The sequence below is a fragment of the Harpia harpyja genome, chromosome 1, assembly GCF_026419915.1.
Source record: "Harpia harpyja isolate bHarHar1 chromosome 1, bHarHar1 primary haplotype, whole genome shotgun sequence".
NCBI lineage: Eukaryota > Metazoa > Chordata > Aves > Accipitriformes > Accipitridae > Harpia > Harpia harpyja.
The window spans coordinates 42,387,978-42,409,853 of record NC_068940.1 but is presented as its reverse complement, the minus strand read 5'-3'; the positions used below and the strand labels follow the sequence as shown (position 1 = coordinate 42,409,853).

The 21,876-nt window shown below is 44.0% G+C and overlaps 1 protein-coding gene across 1 annotated transcript in view; it reads right to left on the bottom strand.

The window, feature by feature from the left end:
* Positions 1-21,876, bottom strand: part of ARHGAP40 (Rho GTPase activating protein 40) — a 42,520-nt gene that overhangs the window by 13,722 nt on the left and 6,922 nt on the right. The window contains exons 3-4 of the mRNA XM_052786924.1: positions 4,792-4,994; positions 1,000-1,220 (exon numbers count right to left, since the gene is read on the bottom strand). Coding sequence (XP_052642884.1) covers positions 1,000-1,220; positions 4,792-4,994 — 424 coding nt within the window. The remainder of the gene's footprint in view (positions 1-999; positions 1,221-4,791; positions 4,995-21,876) is intronic.

The window sequence follows — 21,876 nt, the reverse complement described above, 5'->3', positions numbered from 1 at the left end:
ATCTGCAAGTTTTAAAACTTGCCAAATTTCATTTGAGGCACTTAAGACAACCTTGAAGCACTAGTGCTTCCAGAAATATCATCTTTTTGTTACCCATTCAAGAAGGAATGCAAGTAACGCTCTGCAAAAGAGAAGCAGCCGTGACACTGTCTCAGTGCAATTCACAGTAAAGAAGCAATCTGCACCTCAACACTGGGCAGTTACATCCAACACAACCACAGCAGTTTCCAGTGATGTTGCAGACTGCTAGCGTCATTCCCTTAAGGCATTCAAGGGATTATTTGTGTATAATTAATCTCAGTGTAGTAAAAGAAGTTTCAAAGAGGTTCAGGCTGAGGAAAAGGAGTAGTCAGTTCTGGTAAAGAGCGAGGGTCCTGTGCTACTGAAAAAGGTAGATCTTGTTCAAGCTCAATATGTTCTGACTAGACACTTGACCAAGTAGAGAAAGTCACAAGGAGCCCTGATTGGGATACTTTCCAGCAGCCCTTAGGAAAAATAAGGATACTGTACCTTGTGGCCACAACCAGAAGAGGAGCAGCACAGCAGGAAAGCAGCTGAAAAGCTAATGGTTATGTATTCTCTACAAAAAAAATGGACAGTGGCTAGTCTTTCTCCAGGCTTACCAGCTGTACAAGGTCACCTTATCAGAACTGAACTTACGAAGTTCTCTTTTTTTTGGTTATCAATGATTTAACATGTCACTGGAATAAAGAAAACACAAGAGGGCTCCAAACAATACCAGTGCTCAACAAGGCTGCAGGGCTGTAGGCACTATACACAAGTCTGCCAGCAGTCTCTAGGAAGCTTATGGATCTGCAGGTTTTGTAGCAACTTCTCAGTGCTGCAACCTGGATGCAGAATTTCTACAATCTCAGCTTCATTTCAGCTCAAGAGATGAAGTCTTCTATTTGGAAATAAGAATAGCCCTAGACCCAGAAAGCCAAGTCAGCTACCACAACACAACAAAGTCTTTCAGGAGACCCCACTGCACCAACATACCTCTGAGCTGACCACTCCAAAAATGTCTCGGACATCACGCACAGGATGCTTGTTCTTCCTCCTCCGAGACCGGGAGTAGGTATCCAACCGCCGCTGCACAGCAGCAGCCTGGGTCTTGGTCAGGGTGGAGAGCAGCACGATGTTGTCATTTTCCGAGGCACGGTCCCCGAGGAGGTCGGACAGACCCGCGTCCTGGAGCCACTCAGCTTCAGCTTCTCCCTCTGCCAGGCAAGGGATGAGAAGGGCGAGTGAGAAGAGAAAGGATAACAGCAATCGGAGTGCTTGAAACTCTTCAGAGAGAGGAAGCCAGAAGCCCGAGCCATTCCCTTTCTGGGGTGGCAATGGGACATCACTGGAAGGGAGCCACATCTTTGTTAGGAAGCCACGGCTGTTCTCAAAATCTTAACCCTACTCCCAGGTAGCCAGCTGGGTATCACAGTGAAACCAGAGGAGAGACAGCACTTTAGGCAACTGTAACTGCTCGCATACTCCTTTCTCCTCATCCTAGGGGAGGAAAAGAGAAGAAAAAACCATGGAGGCATGGCTATTGCCAGGAACCTAGGGCCCCTCAGAAGCTGGGCACAAGCGTGACTCTGCATGCTATTTAGCACAAGGATTACAATAGGAACTGAACCCAGTGGGGGCTTTCATAGGACATAGGAGGAAAGTCAGATGCACTTGCTTAAATCTGCCTTTACATGGACTTGCCTGTGCAAAGGGGAGCTCTGGCAGCTTTGAGAATGGAAAAAGGGTCTGTGAGAAGCCACAATATACAATGCTGCACATTTGACTTTTGTACTCTTCCCAATTATTGGCTATTTCTTTTAATTTTTATTTATCCATATGCATGCCTATGTATCAACAACTCTTTTTTTTTTTTTTTTTTAAATATCCAGACACTGACCTGGTAGATTCAAACGTATTTATTTAATATACTTGCAGAACTATTTGTATGCACCATCCCTATTCTTTACCTTTTTAAGTGGATTGGTATCCATACAGTCATTCAACAAAAGCAAAATCATTATTCTTACTCTATGCATTCACTTTATGTCTGTGCCTGTTCAAAACCACTAAAATTAAAGACCGTTTCAGTTCCAGAATGAAGTGTGAGAAGCCTGGAGACAGTACAGCAGCATTACTCAAACAAGCTCAATTTCACTTAATTCTTTAGTACATATAAAGTTACACTTCAAACACAGAAGACAATTTTTTCCTTGTGGGATGCGCCCTTTGAGGAAGTGAGAAAGTGCCCTGAGCAAGGCAGCTACTTGAAATCCAAGGATAAAAGCAGCAATTTAGCAGGTGGCTTCAACTTTAATACAGCAAACACCACGAAGCCTTTATCTTTTCAATTCTACATACCACAATCATTCACTGCAGGCAGCTCCAGCATAGCTCTACCAAAGGTTATACTGGGAAAAAGAAAAATCACAACTGAACTGACTGAAACAGGACAGTTCATTCCTACTCTTCCTTTCCTATGCAAACTGGTATCTCCTCAGTTACCGCTGCTGCTCAAAGTTTTATTGTTGCTGCATCAATAACAAAAAAGCCATGCAGCTCTTCTTGAGAGATTAAGTAATTTAATTTTTCTGGGGAAACTTCTGTTTTCATGCAACTTGCAGAAACATATCGTGACTCCATTAAAACTCTTTTCAGCCTTCAGAGCATGCTCTTTGTGTTCTTAGGTGCTGTAATGAAACAGAACTTTTTTCAGCATCACACCACAATAAATAGAGTTGGACCTGAAGCAAACTGTTTCCTTTAACAAATTTTCTAGCCAACTGGCTAGCTTTCCTACATGGTCTGAAGTTTTGGTCTGTTCCCGTGTTTGGTTCTACAGAAGCTAACAGGTAAGAGCATCCCCTCGGTACTGCTCACTTGGTTACAGCTGCTCATGCGCTCGTGGTCCCGTTCGCTACTCCTCACTGTACAGCTATTTGTCCTACATTGTGGTTTCACAGCAGCACAGCTCACAAGACTTCTGGTTTATTTTGTCTTCGGGAACTAAAGGAAGTTAAGCGTATTGCTTGCAAATTTTGAAAATACCCAATTCCAGTCATAACAGGAAACTAATCTAATACACAATACTAAACAGCAGGCCCTAAATCGGACATCCGTGTGAGCCTACTGCCCCATCTGATGCCAAAGCACCAGATTTTAATTCCTCTATTTAGTATTTTTGGCCCAGTTATGTTTGCCAGCAACGCAAAAGGAAACCAGTAAAATAGGTTATTTATGGGGAGAAGGGGGAAATCGGAGAGAAACAGGTCAGAAGTGAGAGGTCCACAGAAGCTGAGCTGCAGGTTTAAGCCTGGAGAGCTGCCAAGATTTGTCTTGTGAGTTCCAGACAAGCAGCATTTCAGGGGGGTAAAATTAGGAATAAACTTGCAAAACTAGAGAACACCAATTGCAAAAACTTACTTGAAACATAAGCTAGCCAAAAATAGCATTCACAATAAAGCATTTAGTTTTCAAAGAGTTAAAGGACAGCTACAGCATCCTACAATTTCAGACTAAACATTAAGCACAACTTCCCAGTTTTTGAAGGTGGAGAAGAATCAGTCTTCGCAGACACTTCTCAGACATGATTACATGCTATAAGGATGCCAACAGATACTTTAGTGGCACTACTGCACAGAGTGCATACATTATCAGTCTGCTGTACTGTCAGACCTTGGAGAGAGCTGGATAAACAGCAGACAGCAAGGAAAGGACAGTGCTACTCGTATTTCAGGAAAAAGCTACTTTCTGCCCCTTTCAACTGTTAGTGAGGCCACAAGCATCATCAGCACCTTTCTGCTGACCCAGTTCTTCTACAAAGTTACACGCTGGCCTCCCACTAACACCAGGTCACAAGCGGCTTCCCATTACGCCACCATTACACAGGGCTCGCACAGGAGACCGGCGTTCTCCAATTGGGTCAGCATTTTTGCAACGCCTTATCTACATGTAGCCTCCACGCTGTCCCCATACTGTGATTATGATCAGCTATTTGTGAGGTTGAGCCACACTGTCTCCACACAGAGCTGTTAGCTGCTGCCCAGGCGAAACTTCTCAGGCTTTATGCAAAGAGCGATGGTGCCTTTGGCTCCATTGCCACCTCGTGGTGCTCCAACCATAAATTGCAAAGGGCATGAAAGCCAAGAGGCACCAGTCAAATCTTGCATCCACACCATCCGAAGCTTCCCCTCACCACTAATGCTTCCAGCACGATGCTTATTTGACTAAGCAGGAGGCACCTGGGGGCTGAGCATGCTGCACCTCCTTCCCCAGCCTGCCAGGAAGGCTTCACTACTCAGAGCATTATTTCAAGTCTGTCTGGTTTCAATGGCCAATTAAGCAGTCAGCTCTTGCCTGCTAGATTAATATACAGCATTAAAAGACACTTTTCCTTGTGTCCCCGCTTACGCACAGTAATCAAATTGCCTCTAGCATATCATTCTTTTGGATATCCCAGACAGCCTTTCATCTCACGGCATGGCCTCTTTTCCAGAGTCTCCTTCCTGGCGCACTCATTTTCTGAGTCACTTTTGCATCTCTTCCAATTCTAAAAACCAAACTTACATCCTTTATGTAGGGACACTAACATCAGACCTTACTGTTTACTGTGTCTTGCCTACTATGGCAGATATGGATGATGATCCATAAAAAAAAAAAAGTATCTCTGATTTGACTGGTAATATTCTAACCGTATTGCAACATGCTTCTAAATCATTCAGGTTCATAAGCAAATTTTCTAAGACATTCATCTTCCTCCCCTCGCTCCCAACATTTTTGGCAACCTACCCTCTTGTGTTTTGACATCTGCAAGGCTGCATTCCTCTTGTTCGGCTTCAGCGCTCTGTTTAATGTTCTCCACTTCCAGCCAAAAACTGTCCATTGACAAGTTGTCCAAAGACTCTACCCTGGAATTCGTGCCCTCTGACACCGGGGATGCCAAAGGACTCTTCAGAGGAAGCTGGCTCATTTTGCAAGGGCAATTTCTGGTACTGGGAGAGGAAGAGATAAGGAGAGAGAGATTAAACTACACATTCAAATATGGCATGCACAATACATCAGTCTTCATTGATTAATGACTGCAATAAAAGCCAAACAGAGGTTAAGTGCTAGACTTCCTTTGGCTCGTGTTTAGCAATAACAGACAAGGTTGGGATCAAATCCCCTGGATTAGGGGAAAACCTGCTGTCCAAACATGTGAGAGGCCACAGTGTCAACACAGGTTTTCTGATGCTGTCCTTCCAGTGACCTCTGAGACACCACCTACACTCCCGCACTTGCTTCCAAGACTCCCCTGCAAACTTGCACAGATACCCTCGACATTCACAGACGACCAAGATGTTTCAAGCGTGGTGCACATGTGCTCTGATTATCCGGCATGCACAGCAAGTCCGATGACTCCCAGCCACAGCAGACTGAACCCAGGAGGCTTGTCCTCCATATGCAAAAACTGGCACAGCTCTGTCTCCTGCACTTCAGCTCATGCAATAAACAACTCGGATGCCTCAGGCCCTCTTTTCCTGCCCAGACCAGGCTTTTCCTCTGTGAAACAGCACAAGTGTCCTGGGAAACCCAAACATACAGAATTTTCTTACCACCCTGTTGATTAATTCATGGGTGGCCAAAGTCCCAGACTGGCCTCGTTCAGCTTTCAACCTCTCTGCAGAAAGTGGTGAGGTTCTCATCAGTTCATAAAATAATACCTCACCTAAAATGAATTTTAATTCACTTCAAAGAGTTACAAGCTGTTTAAACCCTGCTGTATATCTTTTTCAAAGACTTAAAAAAAAGGGATAAGTGGAACCTACTTGTGAAAACACCTCAATGGTTCAACTTAGGAATACAAAATTAAAGAGACTGCACACTACGCTAACTCTGGGCGGTTTGAAACACACCTGTGAACAGCCACCACCACCAAAACCAGATCGCAATTGCTTTCTAGTCTCACAACAAGAAAAACGCAGATCAAGTCTTGTGCCTTGAAAACCATGACAACAAAACAACCACCAAATGCGATTTAGCCTCCCAGCTCTGGAAGGACTTAGAAAGTTACAGATGGCAAAATATCTGGAAAGCTTTAGTTCCTTTCATTCCATAAAGCCGTTATTAGCAGTTCTGGCATTAACTTGCTTCTGTTATAAGAAACATTTCAAGTCATAAATTCGAAGATCTACCAACCAAGAGGCCTATGTTGTAGGATATTCTGCACTTCTATTTACACATGTGCATGCATATTATGCTCATACCTTTTTCTAACATGCACATAGGCAGCCCTTCTTTTCCAAAGGTCAGAACTCAAGCAATAACCATCATTCTGGGAACATCTGGAGCCAGCGACAGCATTGAGAACAAGAATAAGAAGGCTTTTGTTTGTTTGTTTTACAGGAACACAGAAGTGAAAGATTGAAAAGAGCTATTACACCACCCAGCCCACCTCTGACAAAGGCAGAGGTGATCGGCTTGTTTAGTACCCATCCCTGCCTCTCCCACTCCCCTTTCCTACTCCTGGATACCCAAATAGCAGGCCTCCAGTTGAGATGCCACTTTATAGTCTCGTAGAGTACTTAAATAGTCAATCTAAGATTAAAAAAAAATTATTTTTTTTACCTTCATAGTTCACACCCATCTCTCTCAGTTCTACTACAGCTACCATCCCAAATCATTATTTCCCCTTTCAACTTTTTATTTGTATCTTTACCCATTAGGAGTTAAAAATTTAGATCACATCCCTCACATTAACTCTTCATCTTTAGTACTCCTCTCCATTTTCTCACATTTGCTGACAGCCATCTTGTAAGAGGATTAGATTTAAACAAAGCCACCTTGCTAACATCAAAAAGACTGTTTAATACCTTACCATGATATCTCACTAGAATTCTATTACAAGCCAGTTAATAGAAATCATCACTTGCAACATGAAGGTAACTAGAAGGAGGATTTTAGATTATCTTGAGTGACTTGGGTTTGGTGGTATGAGTGCCAGAAATACTGGCAGCCGAACTTGCACTAAAGAGCAGTTCTCCCAATGCACAACACTACACAGGCTGAGGAACCATCTCACAAGCTCCCCTAATTGCTCTGCTGAAGGCACTCAGCAGGCACACAACTACTCTTCTTGCCCTAAGTTACTGCCCCATACTACCATGGGATCTAGGTTATACAGATCAAAGCAGCTCAAAGCAGTTAGAGCCAGCTCATCGAACATTCCAGAAATCTCCACGGATTCACAACGAAACAGAATTTAGGTTTGCAGATCCAGCAGAACCTACCCTAGACCCAAGCAGCAGCTTGCACCCAGTACACATGCTCTGGGGCAAGCCTGTGTCACATATAACTAACAGTCCCTTCTCCACACCTGCCACAGGAAAAACCACAAAATTTTAAGCCAATGTAAATACAGTCTTCAGCTCTTTCAAAAGGGTGACTCTTGACTTGGATGTTCTGCATGGCGTACCCAGATGCCAGATCCTGAATGCAAGTTTTAGTCTGGGAGATACTACAACCAAGTGGAGTAATACTCATCTAAGGCATTAGGACATATTCCTGGTGCGCATCTGAGAAGGGTCACAACATCCTTACAGTCCAGGTTTCAGGCTATAGCTTTGCCAGCAGCTGGTTTTGGTCTACCAGCACCTTCAGTCCATATCAAAACAACAGAATTCTGGTGCAAGGATATAGTTTTGCCAGACAACAGCGAACTGCTGTACCCCTAACCCACTCTGACTCATGCTTCTATATCACCCACAGTTATTTTGCTTCCTTCCACAGCTGGAAATACAGATGACCTAGTAGTGCTTGCACCAAAAAGCACCACCACCAGTCACACTATATGCCTACTCTAGGAGAGCCGTATTTGAACAACGTGTGCGTCAAACAGCCCGAAAGCATCCTAACTTTTTATCTCAACAACCCTATGGACTGATGCACTAAACTCTGTTTCACCAAGGTTCAGGATGCTAATGTCACATAGCAGCTCTACACAGCAGTAGCAGGATCCAAGGCCCAGCTCTAGAAGTCCTAAGCTAGCGCTGCTGTTCCTGTCTCACAGGATAACACCAAAGCAAAGTCAGGCCTGTAAATTTAGAAAATGTTTTATTTTCTGGTCTAAATATTTCTTTTCTTGAACACAGTGCACAGTGCTCTACAAATCCAACTACCCAGGTGGAAGGTTAATTTTAGATTCAGTGCACCTAAAAGATTGTTATTCCTCATTGCATTCCCAAGTCAATGGAGGGCAATCTGTGACGTACATATAAACATAGCAACAGTTTAGATTGAAAGTGTAGATTCTTGCCTTGAAATGTTAATTGCTCAGTTGCAACTGGGCAAAGAGTAGGCGGAATAATCAAGTTCACTCGGTTGCACTATCAACCTATCAAAAAGCTTAAGATTATAAAGTTTTAAAAATTAACCCAACAAAAAGCAAACTGGCAGAAAGATCTAGTTAAGGACAACCTGGCTCTGTGGAAAGACTGACCATCCTCATGCAACCTTCTCCTCTTGTTAAGAGCAGAGCCAGTTTTAATGGGGCTTGAGATTCATTCAGCTGACTTGCCTAACACCTTCAGTCTAACCCTGACTTAACAGTATTAATAACACAGAAATTAGACTAGCATGGACCTTATACAGTTCATTTTCTTATTATTTCTTCTACAAAACCCTTCCGTGTAGAGCACTGGTAGCCCTCAGCAAGATCTGTGTGCTTGCCTAGTGCTGACCCTGAGTGACGGTGGCTTACCGATCCTGGGCTAGAATATGCAGTCTCAGAGTAGTTTTTGATCTGTTCCTAGATACTGTCAACACACGGCAAATATATTGCAAACACTCATGCAACTCTTGGCCCTCTTGAATATCAAAATAAAATAAACACTGTTGCTATGCATTTGTTCATTCCAGGCTTGAATCATTCCCATCAGAGAGCGTCTCAAAGGATATGTAGCTGCTTAGACTACTTCACTGCTTGCTCAACGTCCTTCCCTCACTGAAATACCTCTCTAGCAGATGAATAAAGAAGTTCCTCCTCAAACATTTCAAACAGAACAGGAGGTGACAAGTGTAAGCCAAGAAAATGGAATTCCTTTAATACTGTTTCCAGAAAAAATAAGATGAGAAAAAGGCAACAAGAACAGAAGAATGAAGTTACACGAGGCAGTCCTTCCACACAACAAGCACCTAGCTTTTAAAGACATTTCTGGAGCAAGCACAAAGGCACATATGAAACAAAGAAACAGATGGAAGGAGTCTGAATTAACCTCAAGGGCAAGTTAGGAACAACACACCAAGTCACAGCATCATAGCAATTCAGACCACTAGCATGAAACACAAGTTCTCTTGAAAGAAAAAAAAAAAGTGAGAAATTATTCTATCAACTGGTTGCAGTATTTTGACAGATAAAGACACTAAGTTAGAGAACAAAAATACGTTAGCATCACAGCACACATACATCTCACCGGCGTTCAATTTACTTCAAGGTCAAAACCAACTGATGGGTACAAAAGCACAAGATTAAAAGAAACAAACAGACAAAAAAAAAAAAGTCCATGCAGGAAAAAGTCCCTCTTCATGTTGCTTCTAAGTTCCTACCCTAAGCAAGCAGTTTAGACCCAAATGAAGAACTGCGTAGTTAATTCTGAAGAGAAAGAACCACCTTAAGATCAGCCCACCACAGTAAATAACATAATAGGTTTTCTTGTTTAAAATCATGTAGTAGGAAAAAGGCATCCAGAAACAACAGATAGGAGTATTTGAAAAACTGGAGAAAATCCTGAAGCAGTAAGTCACATACCTATAGCTATACCTATGTAAAATATGTATATATTTTGCTTACTGAAAGTATTGGAAGTTTAAACCTCAATGTTTCAAAGATAACAATGCTAATATAAGAACAGGTCCCTGTATGGAAGAAGGCAATCTACTTCTTATCAAAATCGTAGATGAAATGTGCATAATCAGCTATTTCATTCTGACACACAGAATTACACAAAACACTATTCCCAACACAGATAACAAATTTATCCAGGAGATGCCTTGTGGACAAAAGCTCCACAACTTCTCTACCAAAGGTCTAAATCAAAAGAAAGCTCTACTGCAAATCTTTAAAGCATGGCTTTGCTACCCTTACAATCTCCCAAATTTTGTACACGAAGTACAACCACCACAGACTACCAATTCCTCCTTTCTCCCCATAACAAGCAACAAAAAAGCACAACTGAAGTTTACTCTTAGTAGAAAATGAAAAGCACACGGCTGGTTCATATTCCTTGGATCAGACCATAAAAAAAGCATAGACTGACTAATTATCAAATTACTGTGGCAGCAATGAACAGCAACTTACCCGATATACTCTTACCATGCTTTACTTTCTCTAGCTTAACTAAACCAAAGCAGCTGAAGAGCCAGAATTAAAGCAATCTTAGAAGCAGGCTGCCGCTGCTGACATTCATCTCTGTATATCTCTAACCATAAGGGATTTGCTTATATACCTAGTAGTTTCACTGAGAGCATGCCCTATGAGAAGTTACAGTGCCTTTAGCCCAGGCTATTTTATGTAGCACTGCTGCCAACCACCACTTATGTTCACATTAAGGCATTTTATCAAGGACTTTGCACCCATGGGACGGCACACTTGAAGGTCTGTCTCTATAGCACCAGCAAGAATAGCTAAGATGTCACTACTACAATTTGCTAATAAAATTACAGCTTGTTTTCAGTAACATAGCAATCAGTTCATCAAGATCTTCCATTATGCAAGCAGCTCGGGGAGCAGCATCATTTAAGGTTGTTTTGAAGAAGCCTGTTCTGCAAGTGATAAAGAGGACATGCCAGATAGCTCTGCATGCGCGGAGTAATTCATACAAGCTCCAGCTTTCCCCCACTCCAACAACAACAAGGCACTCCCCAGCTCCTGTCCTGGCATTCCTAGTGACACCAGAAAGACAAACCAGCGATCCTTTGCCCAGTGCTATGTGGAGTGAAAGACTTGAATCCTGATGCTTGTGTGTAACACGCTGCTTTAGCTTAGCACCTCCATCGCTTTCTGTGCTGGACCCAAACTCCAGAGGTTACCTCCACCACAGCACTGGGAGTTTTAAAAAAAGCATAGGTTATAACTTGCCTGACAATAAGCGTTTCTATCAAAGTATTTAAGGGCAAAGACACTCCACCTCAACATCTGTGTCTCAGGCCTTCAGCTGGAATAGATTTGTCTCCACTCTCTCTATTAAGAGTCTAAATAAGCAAGCTAAGGAATAGCAAAAGTTGCCTGTAATTACGGATCCGCCTGGAGGTGTCTCAGACCGAAACTCAGAGCAGAACAAACACTGGATTGATAAGCCCATGCAGATACAGCCAAATTAAAAATATTCAAAGCCATGTTTAGTTTAGTCTATTAGCTGGGTGTCTGTCCCATCATGCTAGAGTTTGTTTTGGCCTCGGAAGACAAAAGCCATGCTCTCTGTATGTGTTTTATTGTTTCACTGTAAGGTCACTGCAGACGAGCCCGTTGTTCACTTTCCCTGCCTTAGCACGGTAAGCCAAACAGGAAAGGGCTTTCATTGACACGGAAATCCGGCTGCGAGAAAGGGGTACCTGGCCAAAACAAAGCTTTAGGAGTACTGCGCTTTAATGGAATTGTGAATTCATAAGCCTGATCTACCTGATGATTCTATGAGAATCATTAATTAAAAGGTGGCATTCTCATCCCTATTTCCATCTTCACACGCTCCACTGAATCCACGTTCATCTAAACACACAAGCAGCTTTGTCCAGCAGCCACAAAGATCCAGTCTGCCATTCAAGTTCCACCTATCAGCACGACAGCAGGATGCCAAAACCCACAGACCAGTTAGCATGGGGCTGCAAAACCCACAGACCAGTTAGCATGGGGCTGCAGACAGGAGCTTCCCCATACTTGTTCTTACCCACTACCCCCTCGCCAGTATAGAAGCTGCACCAGGCTCCCTCTCACTGCCACGAGGCTGAGCCTGTGCACGGGATTCCCACGAAGCGGCTGGCACGGACTGACTGCCTGTAGCGACTTGGCTGTCACAGCCCTGTAGCACACAGTGCCAGGGATTTTGCCGAGGCCAGAATGAGTCAATACCTCCCAGTTACTAAACACATCCTCAAAACACGCTACCGCTACGTCAGACGAGACGCCCTTACTTTATTTCCATCACTGCTGTGACTTCAGGTGAGACGTTAAAGCTCTGTACACCTCAGCTGCCCAGCTTAGGGACAAAGGGGGTGAGGGACCACAGGGCTTTCAGAGGAAAGATTGCTAGTGTTTGAATCCTTTACAAAAGGGCTGTGAATTTATTTTTTGTGTGATCGCTCATTAATGCAAAGGCTTTTTACAAAAGCATAGATTCACACACACTAAATATTTGTCCTAAAAGTTCTTTTATGTTGAACTTAGAGTAAATCGGGATGATAGAACTCATTCTCATTTCTTCTTGTAGCCCATTCTACCAGCTGTACCTACACCGCAGCAGAGAATGAGTAATTATAAGTTGTTGCTCAGATGTATGGGAACAGGCAAGAGACTTTGAAGAGGTCACAGGAGTAACCTGCTGACCAGCACAAAGTAAGGAGAGGTTGAGAGATGTGCTGGAATTCATCTATGCTTCACGCATGAGAGGTTTAGGGATGCAGGAAGACAGGAAGGACAGTCATAAGCTTGCTTGGATTTCTCAGGTAGGAGTTACTACACGTGAGACAAAGTGCTTGGCTATTACATTGCCCTGAAAAGCCTCCCCTCAGTTGAGATTTATAACTAATTCTAAAACTAATAACTGAAGTGCTGCCCGCGAGCCCAGGGCCACCGACCCCAGCCATGAGCCACCTCGGGTACCGCAAGCTGTACAACACCGAGAGGAGAAGCACGAGGGAGGGAAAGCTGGCTCAGCAATGGCTCTTTCTCAGCGGTGCTTTGGAGGCACGACACCACGACTGCCGGGTAAGGCGGTAGGTGTCTTAATGGGAACCCAAGGAGCATGCCACAGTTACTGCTGCAAAAATAAACAGTCATTAAAGTCAATTAATTAGAAGACCAGGATGGCTGGCATATCATTGCCTTATTATATAGGCATGTTTTAGGTCAATCCTAGCAGAGAGGCTTAGTTGTACATATACTTATAGGATGCGTTTCACCTGCTGGTGAGGCCTGAATGAACAGATGCGAATTACCACTTGCTAAGAGTTAAATGTTTTGGTCAAAGTTAGTGAGCAAATTTGGTGTTCCTGCTGGAGCATCTCTTCAGACCTGACCACAGAGGTGTTCTGGCACCAGTACAGACACTGAAACTCAACTAACTTGTTTGGCAAAACCCATAAGTTGTTACTGAATATTTTGATTTTTACCAAAGAAAGCCTGCAGTACTCAAGGTGTTAGTCTAGTTCTCTTACACATGGGTAATTTTAAAGTAATTTACCACATCATTCCTGTGTCAGTCCCCCTAAGATTACTATTAATTTTTGTTTTGTTTTGTTTTACATCTCAAATTTTGCCTGGGACCTTTTAAAGTTTTCCTTTCTTGCTCCTACACACAAGGTCAAAGCCGACTAGGAAAAATGAGAAGTCAGACAGAAACATGAAAATGCGAGCTATCGTTAGAAATAAAATCACTGCGAGTACATTCACACAAAACCAACAGGTTTTAATTAGTGCAGCAGGGAAATATTCTGAAACTTGATGCAACTTCTAAGCTGATGCAAATAAACATTAGATGAAGTCTTAAGTCATTTAATGTCCAGTAAGCACACAAACAGTACGGTCTTTGCCAAGCAAAGTAGTTAAATTTTCAGTTCTGTCCTTTAGTACGTGTGCTTTGCATGATATTTATAAATAAGCAGTTCTTACCTTCATACAGTTCTACAAATCACTGAACAGCCCTCAAATCCCACAAGCTGCCAGGGCAGCATTACCACTGAATCACAAGGAAGCACACAGTCTGCATTTTAGCCCCGCCAGGCATGCACGCACCCCCAGGTCCCCTTTCCACAGCTTGCTGCACGCATCCCAATTATAGAGTTAATACACACACACAAAAAAAAAAAAAAAGTTTTTTTAATAGGTTTCATTTCAGGATCAAGGCAGTCAAAACACAGTTTTAAAGAGCATATTACAGCCTGCTCACCTCTAGAAATTTACCTTGTTTCCACCTATCCTCCCCCAAGTACTGCCTTGCCTTTACGCCCTGCCTTCGGGAGGAAGGAGAGCAGTGATCACCCTGTACCGCTGCACCCCACGACCACGCTCTGTACCTGCTGAGGCTGCCGAGCCAGGCACAGCTGGCTGGCTGGGCCGGCACCAACACCACCCAGGGCCTGGGGATCCCACTTCTGGCCACTCTGGAGCCACACGTGCCACGCTTGTCCATGGCCAGATGGGGAGGAGAGAGGTGGTCAGTCCATCCGTGCCCCTCCACTGTCGAGTTGAGGAGCGGCTGCCGAACCTCGTGACTGATAACAAATCGCTGCTCCTTGTCACCCACGAGGTGCCGATCGGGTGGCCGTGAGCATCCTCTCCTCCCTCCCCACATCCACCCACCTGGGCGGACTGAGCAGAAGCGACGGTAAATCCACTTGCGTCTTCAAGGCAGCAGTGCCCAAGGCTGAGCCACCCACGCCTGGGACGCGGGCTGAAGGACACAGCCCACAGTCAGCATCCAGCGCTCAGAGTAAGCAGAAAAGAGCAAGGAGTTATTTCCAAGCCTGGGCTGAAGCTGAGGCTTGCTAAACATTAACTCAAGCCTCAGCCGTGTGAAAAAGTAACTCCCAAAAGCAGCGTTAGGAAGGAGGAGTCAAACAGCGTATTCGCTCTTCAAAATTGATGTTCTCTTACTTCAGAGAAGTACAAGAAAAGCACAGAATATCTCCCTGGGGACTCAGGAGGAGCAGCAAAACACCCAAGCGCTTATTAAAAAAGCAAATTCAGCGTTTCCTGGCCTAGCTGAGCAGTGAGTAAATCCCAGCTGGATGTGAAACACTGGTGTTGAAAGAGCAGCATAAACCCAAAACACCCACAGAGAATATTTTGCAAGATCCAGATCCTTCTTTAAAATCTCATCAACAAGAAACACACAAGCAAGCAAATGGTTAAAGCAATCAGAATCCCCAGAGCCATCCCGAACAGGTTTTGTCCTTTCCTTCTTATTCTCTCCACCAAACCTCCTTCCACAGTGTTTCTGTAATTTCCCTTTCTTCTAACATTTACTATTCATAATCCCGAAGTTAAAGGGACAACAAGTTTATTTAAACAACTTATTTAAAGGGACAACAACTTATTTAAAGTTTCCTTAATGAAGGCACACAAAGCTTGTCCAGCACAAGTAATAACCCCGCTCCGTGTTTCCAATATTCCCAGTAAGGCTGGGTCTATGGCTTAGCGTGCTTTGCCTCCAACAGCTTAAAGGCCAGCAGCAGCTATTTTAGAGAGAACCCCTCATAAAAGCATGCAAAGAGGCCATCTCAGTTTTGTTCCTTACACATTAACACAGCTATTTTTCCAGCCACAGCTTTAGTCAAGCTGCTTTAACCCCACCTTGTGAACATGCAGCCAATCTGCTGCAGAAGGAACGCTGCCCAGCCCCCCGGGGCAGGCGGAGGGAGGATATTTGGTCTGGGATGCTTACAACTCCCCACGCCAAGTATGCAAAAACATTAATGGGAATCTTTTTCCCCCCTCTTTTTTTCTCCTTACTCCCAACTCCTGCAAAATGTTATTCCTCCCCCCAAAACTTTAGACACTGTGAAGCAAACCAAGAGGACAGCCCTCCACCGAGAAGGAGGCACCCTGCTGAATGTGGGTCCTTCTCCAGGTAACTGAACATGCCTCTGGGAAAGCTCCTGTGTACAGCTGGAGTTAGAGCTGGCCTTCCCTGGCTTGCTCCTGTTCCCAGTAAAACCACAGGCCTTGCACATACATTGTGTGTTATATTTCTTATTTAGCCTATTCACTACAAGTGGTTCTAATGAGAATCATAAGGGATCAAATTCAAAACTCAGGTTACCCAAATAGCTCCTCCTCCATCAGCTCCAAACCAAGATAAATTGCAGAATGTACCTGCTTGTGAAATTCAGTTATAACCAAAGCCCATCCATGAGCCACAGCTTTTACAACAACACCGGATTATACATAGGGGGCATATTATCATAGAATGGTTTGGGTTGGAAGGGACCTTAAAGATCATCCAGTTCCAACCCCCCTGCCATGGGCAGGGACACCTTCCATTAGACCAGGTTGCTCAAAGCCCCATCCAACCTGGCCTTGAACACTTCCAGGGATGGGGCATCCACAGCCTCTCTGGGCAACCTGCTCCAGTGCCTCACCACACTCACAGTGAAGAACTTCTTCCTAATATCTAATTACAAAAATTCATTCAATAATAAAGACCTCAGCAACATGTAAAAAGCAAATCAAAACAGTTCTGATGCTTTTATTCAGGTACACAGACAATGATTGCTGCAAAGCTACATCGGATAGAAACATACACCATCATATGTGACCACACAAACTGCCCAGGGTTTGAGACATGGGAGGGGAGAGCAAGGAGGGACGACAACAACAACAACAAAATCTATGACAGGATGTGTAGCTGCTTTAAGCTTCGCTGTTTTTACAAACTCAGGAAAGCGTTATTTCTCCCCAGGAAGCACCCAGCCTTTCCAAAAGCACACCTTGCCCTGACACAAGTGGTTGGGTTTCAGGCCATTCCTTCTCCTGTATGGAAAAGCACATCTAAGCTGCTAGTACTGCAAGTAGCTGGGCACAACAGCCCACAACTACATTTCTTTTCTCTCTCAGCTACGTTCCTCCTCACTACATTTCTTTTAATAACTTCAGCCAGCTGCTTGTCCTTTTTGACTGGCCGATTTTCAGACAGACAGGCTGCTAGTCACTTGTACAGGCAAGCTTCATTGTCACAGATTTCTAACACAGCAGTAATAACGTAGGCAGGCTTGTTGCACAACTGAGGAGAATTTAAAGCATCCAGAATGAAAACAGAATTCTTTAATAGTACATGCAGCTTTGAATGCTCATATAAAGCAGTACGCAAGTGTTACTGAAAATTTAAGATCTCTGTGGATAATAACAGCTGCACTACCATCTACAGCCTTTCACATATTCACTCCTGTCTGGACTTCGGTTATTCATGGCATTTGAGAGGAATAATCAGCAAGTTTATTTCCTAGCTTGTGAGAAAAGATGTGGAGGAATAGGACACAAAGCCAACTGAGTCTGCATTTTCAGACGGAGTGAATCAGGATAAATATTCCAACTCTCATTTCGAGCTCTCCAGCATGTTTCATGCTCCATGACAGTCTTTCTGGCATCATCAGAGATGAGCCAAGCTCACTAGGACAAGATCATCTGGCTCACAGGAGCTGAATCTTACTCAAATATGGAGACAAATGGACATACCAATGCTCTCAGCAGCCAATTTGTTCAAATGAATCACTGGTCCAGACCCAACACTGTTATGGTCGCAGCTTTAGTGCATGAGTTATTTCTGAAGGTATCTACATGTCCTGCCAAACTGACATGACTTGGCTCGCTCAGTAAACCCAATTTTTTCAGGACCAAAAAGGAGGGGGAAAACATCCGACATGCTTTTGGATAATTGCGAATTTCAGCTGGGCAAAGCACATGCAGACTGGAGACCTGAAGACTACAGGAATCCTCCGCCAGACCACAGGGACCCCACCAGCCTGGGAGACCTGCCTCTGAACACTGCCTGACAGAGCTCAGCATCAGTGCCTTCAGGTCAGCTTGCACACAATCTTCACCAGCTGCATCACGAGATCTTATGGCAGCATTACATTTTTCAAGCATCCCCAAAGTAATTCATTACCATGAAAATCAAATGCAAGTGAAAGACACTGCAATGTGAAGGAGAGCGGAAAAACCTGAATGTAGCTGAAATCCCTAACACACAAGTCTTTTTTTCTCCAGCAGGTGTATTTTTAGAGAGTGCATAATATTAGAAAAGCCTGAAAATAATTTATCTCCCCTCCACTCAGTCACATATCAAGAAAACCCTCAAGTAGTGTTACCTAGCCATCACGTGGACACATTAAGATTAAGAGATTATTACAGTTTCTGGAGTCACCGAGGCGGTGAGATTATCCAAGTCCCAGCCTGTTCCCAGTCTGCCAGGGAGGCAGCACCCAGGCTGTGGCCTGGGGCGAAGCGCTACGTGGCGATCATGTCTGGGTAACAGGCATCGGCTCCCGGCAGCCGGCCCCGCAACCCCGGCTGGCTCTGCTCTGCCCTGAGCTGGGAGATCAAATGAGCATCTCTCAGCTCCACAGCTGCCAAGAAACAACCACAGCAACACGCAGACCCTACGAAGTGCTTCCGCTCGTGACTTTACTGCACGAGACGAGACCTGATTTGTCATCCTCCTGGGACAGATACAGGCATGCCCATGGGACCTGGGGTATCAACCCAGCGCAAGTGGAGAGGTAAAGATGCTGACTGCCCAGCATCACCCCCTCGACCCTCCCTGCTCTACCCACACTTAGGGTGGCTCAGGCGTGACGATGAACAGTCAGACCCTCCTTACTGTAAAACCCAACCTGCCTGCAGCCACAAGCTGTATGTCAGAGCACGCAATCTGCTTTGCTGCACCCAAGAGTTGTGACAAATGGAGGATTAGTACTTCAGGCGGTGGACAAGCAGTGAGAACAGATGCTTCCTAAGCTGAGATGGTTTGCATGCAGATGGCTATTAGTCTCACATTTAGGAAAAAAGAAAGAAACATGGGGCAAAGGAGGAACCCCTGGCATCCGGTGAGATGCAATGCTGTAGCAGAGCGGGACTAGCCAGCTGGCAGCCAAAGCCAGAGCCACTTCATCACGTTACTGTCAGAAGTAGCAACTCTGAGCAGAGATCTCCACCAGGCGGGGGGCAGTGGCTGGATACATGACTGCCTCCAGCTGCCCACCCTGTTTGACAACGTCGTGGCTTGGGAGAGTGAAGGAGAAGGAAAAAAATCATACGCTCTTTAGACACAGATGTATATTTAGATAAGCGAACTGCAAAGTTGCTTAAACCTAATTACTACTGTAAATGTAATTTAAACCACCCAAAACATTTCCACTGCTCAAGGAAGAGCTGTAACAATGGGAGGAAGCGCTAAGACACAGCAGCTATTCTTAATGCACAAAAACACTTATTCTGATGAATAACCAAGACTTACTAATTTAAATTGAGTATGTTTCTGCCTCCTGGGCATTTTCAGACTGTATAAAATTAGAAGTCTTAGCGGGTTTCTGAGGATGACCTTGTTTAGCTCCCTATTCAAACACGTGCCTGACATCTACCAGGTGCTGTGCCTTGCAAAAAACATATCTTTCTTGACAGACACTCAAGGCAGAAAGAAGTGACAGGCACCAGATTAATAACCACCAAGCTGCTTGTTCACCTCCTTCAAACACAGGGACTTATTATCACTGCAACCAGCTGACAAAGTGCTACACATCATTTCTAAGGCGTGATAGAAGAGAGGCAGATGGGACAAAGGATCAGCCCTCAGGTCCCTCCCCAGCTGCAATGAGTAACCCCCATCTCATGCCAGCCCAGCCGTGTCAGTCGAGCTCATGCAGGACTGGGGTCCACGTAGCAGAGCTTGCCCCCAGCACCACCTTCACGGAGGGCTTGCACCTCCTTAATTTTCATAGAAAAAAATATGCAAGAGCTCAAATTCCCAAAGCTCACCTCCCAGCCTATTTCACAAACCTCATTTTGATTTTTGCAAGTTGGATTTTCTGTTCCCTTCTGGGAAATGGATGGGGCAACAGAGCTACAAATAGGAAGAGTGTCAGAAATGGACTGTCTTACTCTGCTGCCCCAGTTCTCAGCCCAAAGATGTGATATATTAGGTTGTCATCTTGTTTATTTCCTGCACCATAATCACAAGCAGCAGGATGGGCTCCATGGGCTGAACTCACCATGAGTCAGAGCGTTTTCGGGCATCCCATAGGAGTTACTGCCCAAAGAATGCCAAACATCCACTCCTGAAAGAGAAGTCATGTACATAGCATGGCCCCACAAGCAGTGCAGAGCAAATGGTTCAGAACTACCAAGGTTATGAGGTAGCTAAACAATAGCTACTGATAGTTTGACTCAGATAAGCTAGAGTTTTAGCAAGGATGGTAAGACAAGGGGAGGAGAAAAGTAGGAGTGACCTGATCATAGCTACAGAACTACGCTATTTATTAAGATTAAAAGTGAAACACCTAAAGACCAGAGTGTGGACTAAGTACAAATACAGTTTTCAAAGCAATGTCTTGTTTGGGGGGGGTGGTGGTAGATTTTAGTATCTTATAGTTTTAAAGATCTCCCCAGAAGTTTTTATATTGGGTCACACTAGCTGAAACTACTTCAGAGATTAGGCTGGAACCCCCTCTGTGTTACTGAAGCTTGTCTTGTTGAATGATTACAATAAAAAATAAATCCACTTACCTAAATACTCCAAATTCATGATCCAGAGAAAAATACTGACCAGGTAAGTCCCCACACATGTCCCTACACATGTGGATATAGAGCATTTACTTGGGAATGAAATGCCACTGTGCTCATTTGTGGGTAGGACAACCATCAGCCTCTGAGCAGGGGAACAGAACGATACCCCCCTCTCAAAGACAGTAGCATTTTTACAGATCCTGATTACTCAGTTATTTCCAAAGTAAAAAGAAAATTTAATATAGCCAGTAGCAGAAGTTCTTATTTAGCAGTCAGGCAATAGTAAGTGCCAATTATTCCACTCATAAACAACAGTTGTGCTTGTACTCAAAAGTGCCATCATTTATCCTAACAGGCTTCTGTTCTACTTTGTCATCTCTCTAACAGGTCTATCAGGAGAAATCCAAACTTTTCTGTGTGTGGAGAGATTACAAATGGCACATGATTTATATTTATGGGCATTCTCTTCATTTGTCCTCTAGAAGAGAGCTGGGACAGAAACAGAACTGGGCTGCTGCTTTAAAGGCTTAGAAGTTAAAAAAAAAGTCAGCTATCACTATTTCTGCTATGCTGGCACCCTGCTCTGAAGTCACCACACAGAGCTTGTTTGTACTAGTTTCATCTATAAATGATGCAACAGCTGGAACAAAACTGGTTGAGATGCTGAACCGGATTGCACAATACAGCTCAGGGCTCTTACAGAGCTATTAGCAGTCAAGAGTTTGTTAACTCATTAGGAGAGTGCTTCTTTTTCCAAAATATTCATGACAGAATTTAATTACACAAATCTTCATGAAAAACGGCATCAGAAGATTACAGGCATGATCTAGGACTTAGGGGCAAATGAGGGGATGGAAGAGCTTGCTACAGACATTTCCAAACAGCTTTAGTGAAGGATTTAAAGGAAGAACACAGGGCAGGTGAGGTTAGTTGTGCAAGATCATCTCAAAGGTCGGTCAGAGACTAGAGTAGTGTCTGTAAATCCCCACATGCTGTTTACTGTTGTATAAAACCCCACTGCTCTAACTGCAGGGCCAAAGAGGAGATCAGACATATGAAGTCTCAGGTATCAATGTCAAGTGATGTTGCAAGACAGATTTTTATTCTTTAGTTTACACCCAGTGTGCAAGTTCAGAGTAACACAGTGCTATTGCAAAGGCAAAAAGAAGACAGCACATAGATCATGCGCTGAATAAGCACAGCGAATTCAACAAGCTAAACAAGCAAAAATTCAATTCAGACTCACAGGTGAGTTGAAAACTACAGAGATTTCATAAAAGTAAATCTAAAGACATATACACAAGCAGATGAACTATAGCAACTATGCTTTACCTCATAGCTCTAGTAAGTCTGATGAACTCTTTTAACCAAACTGACATTCAGGACTGTATGTTTTAACCAGGCTG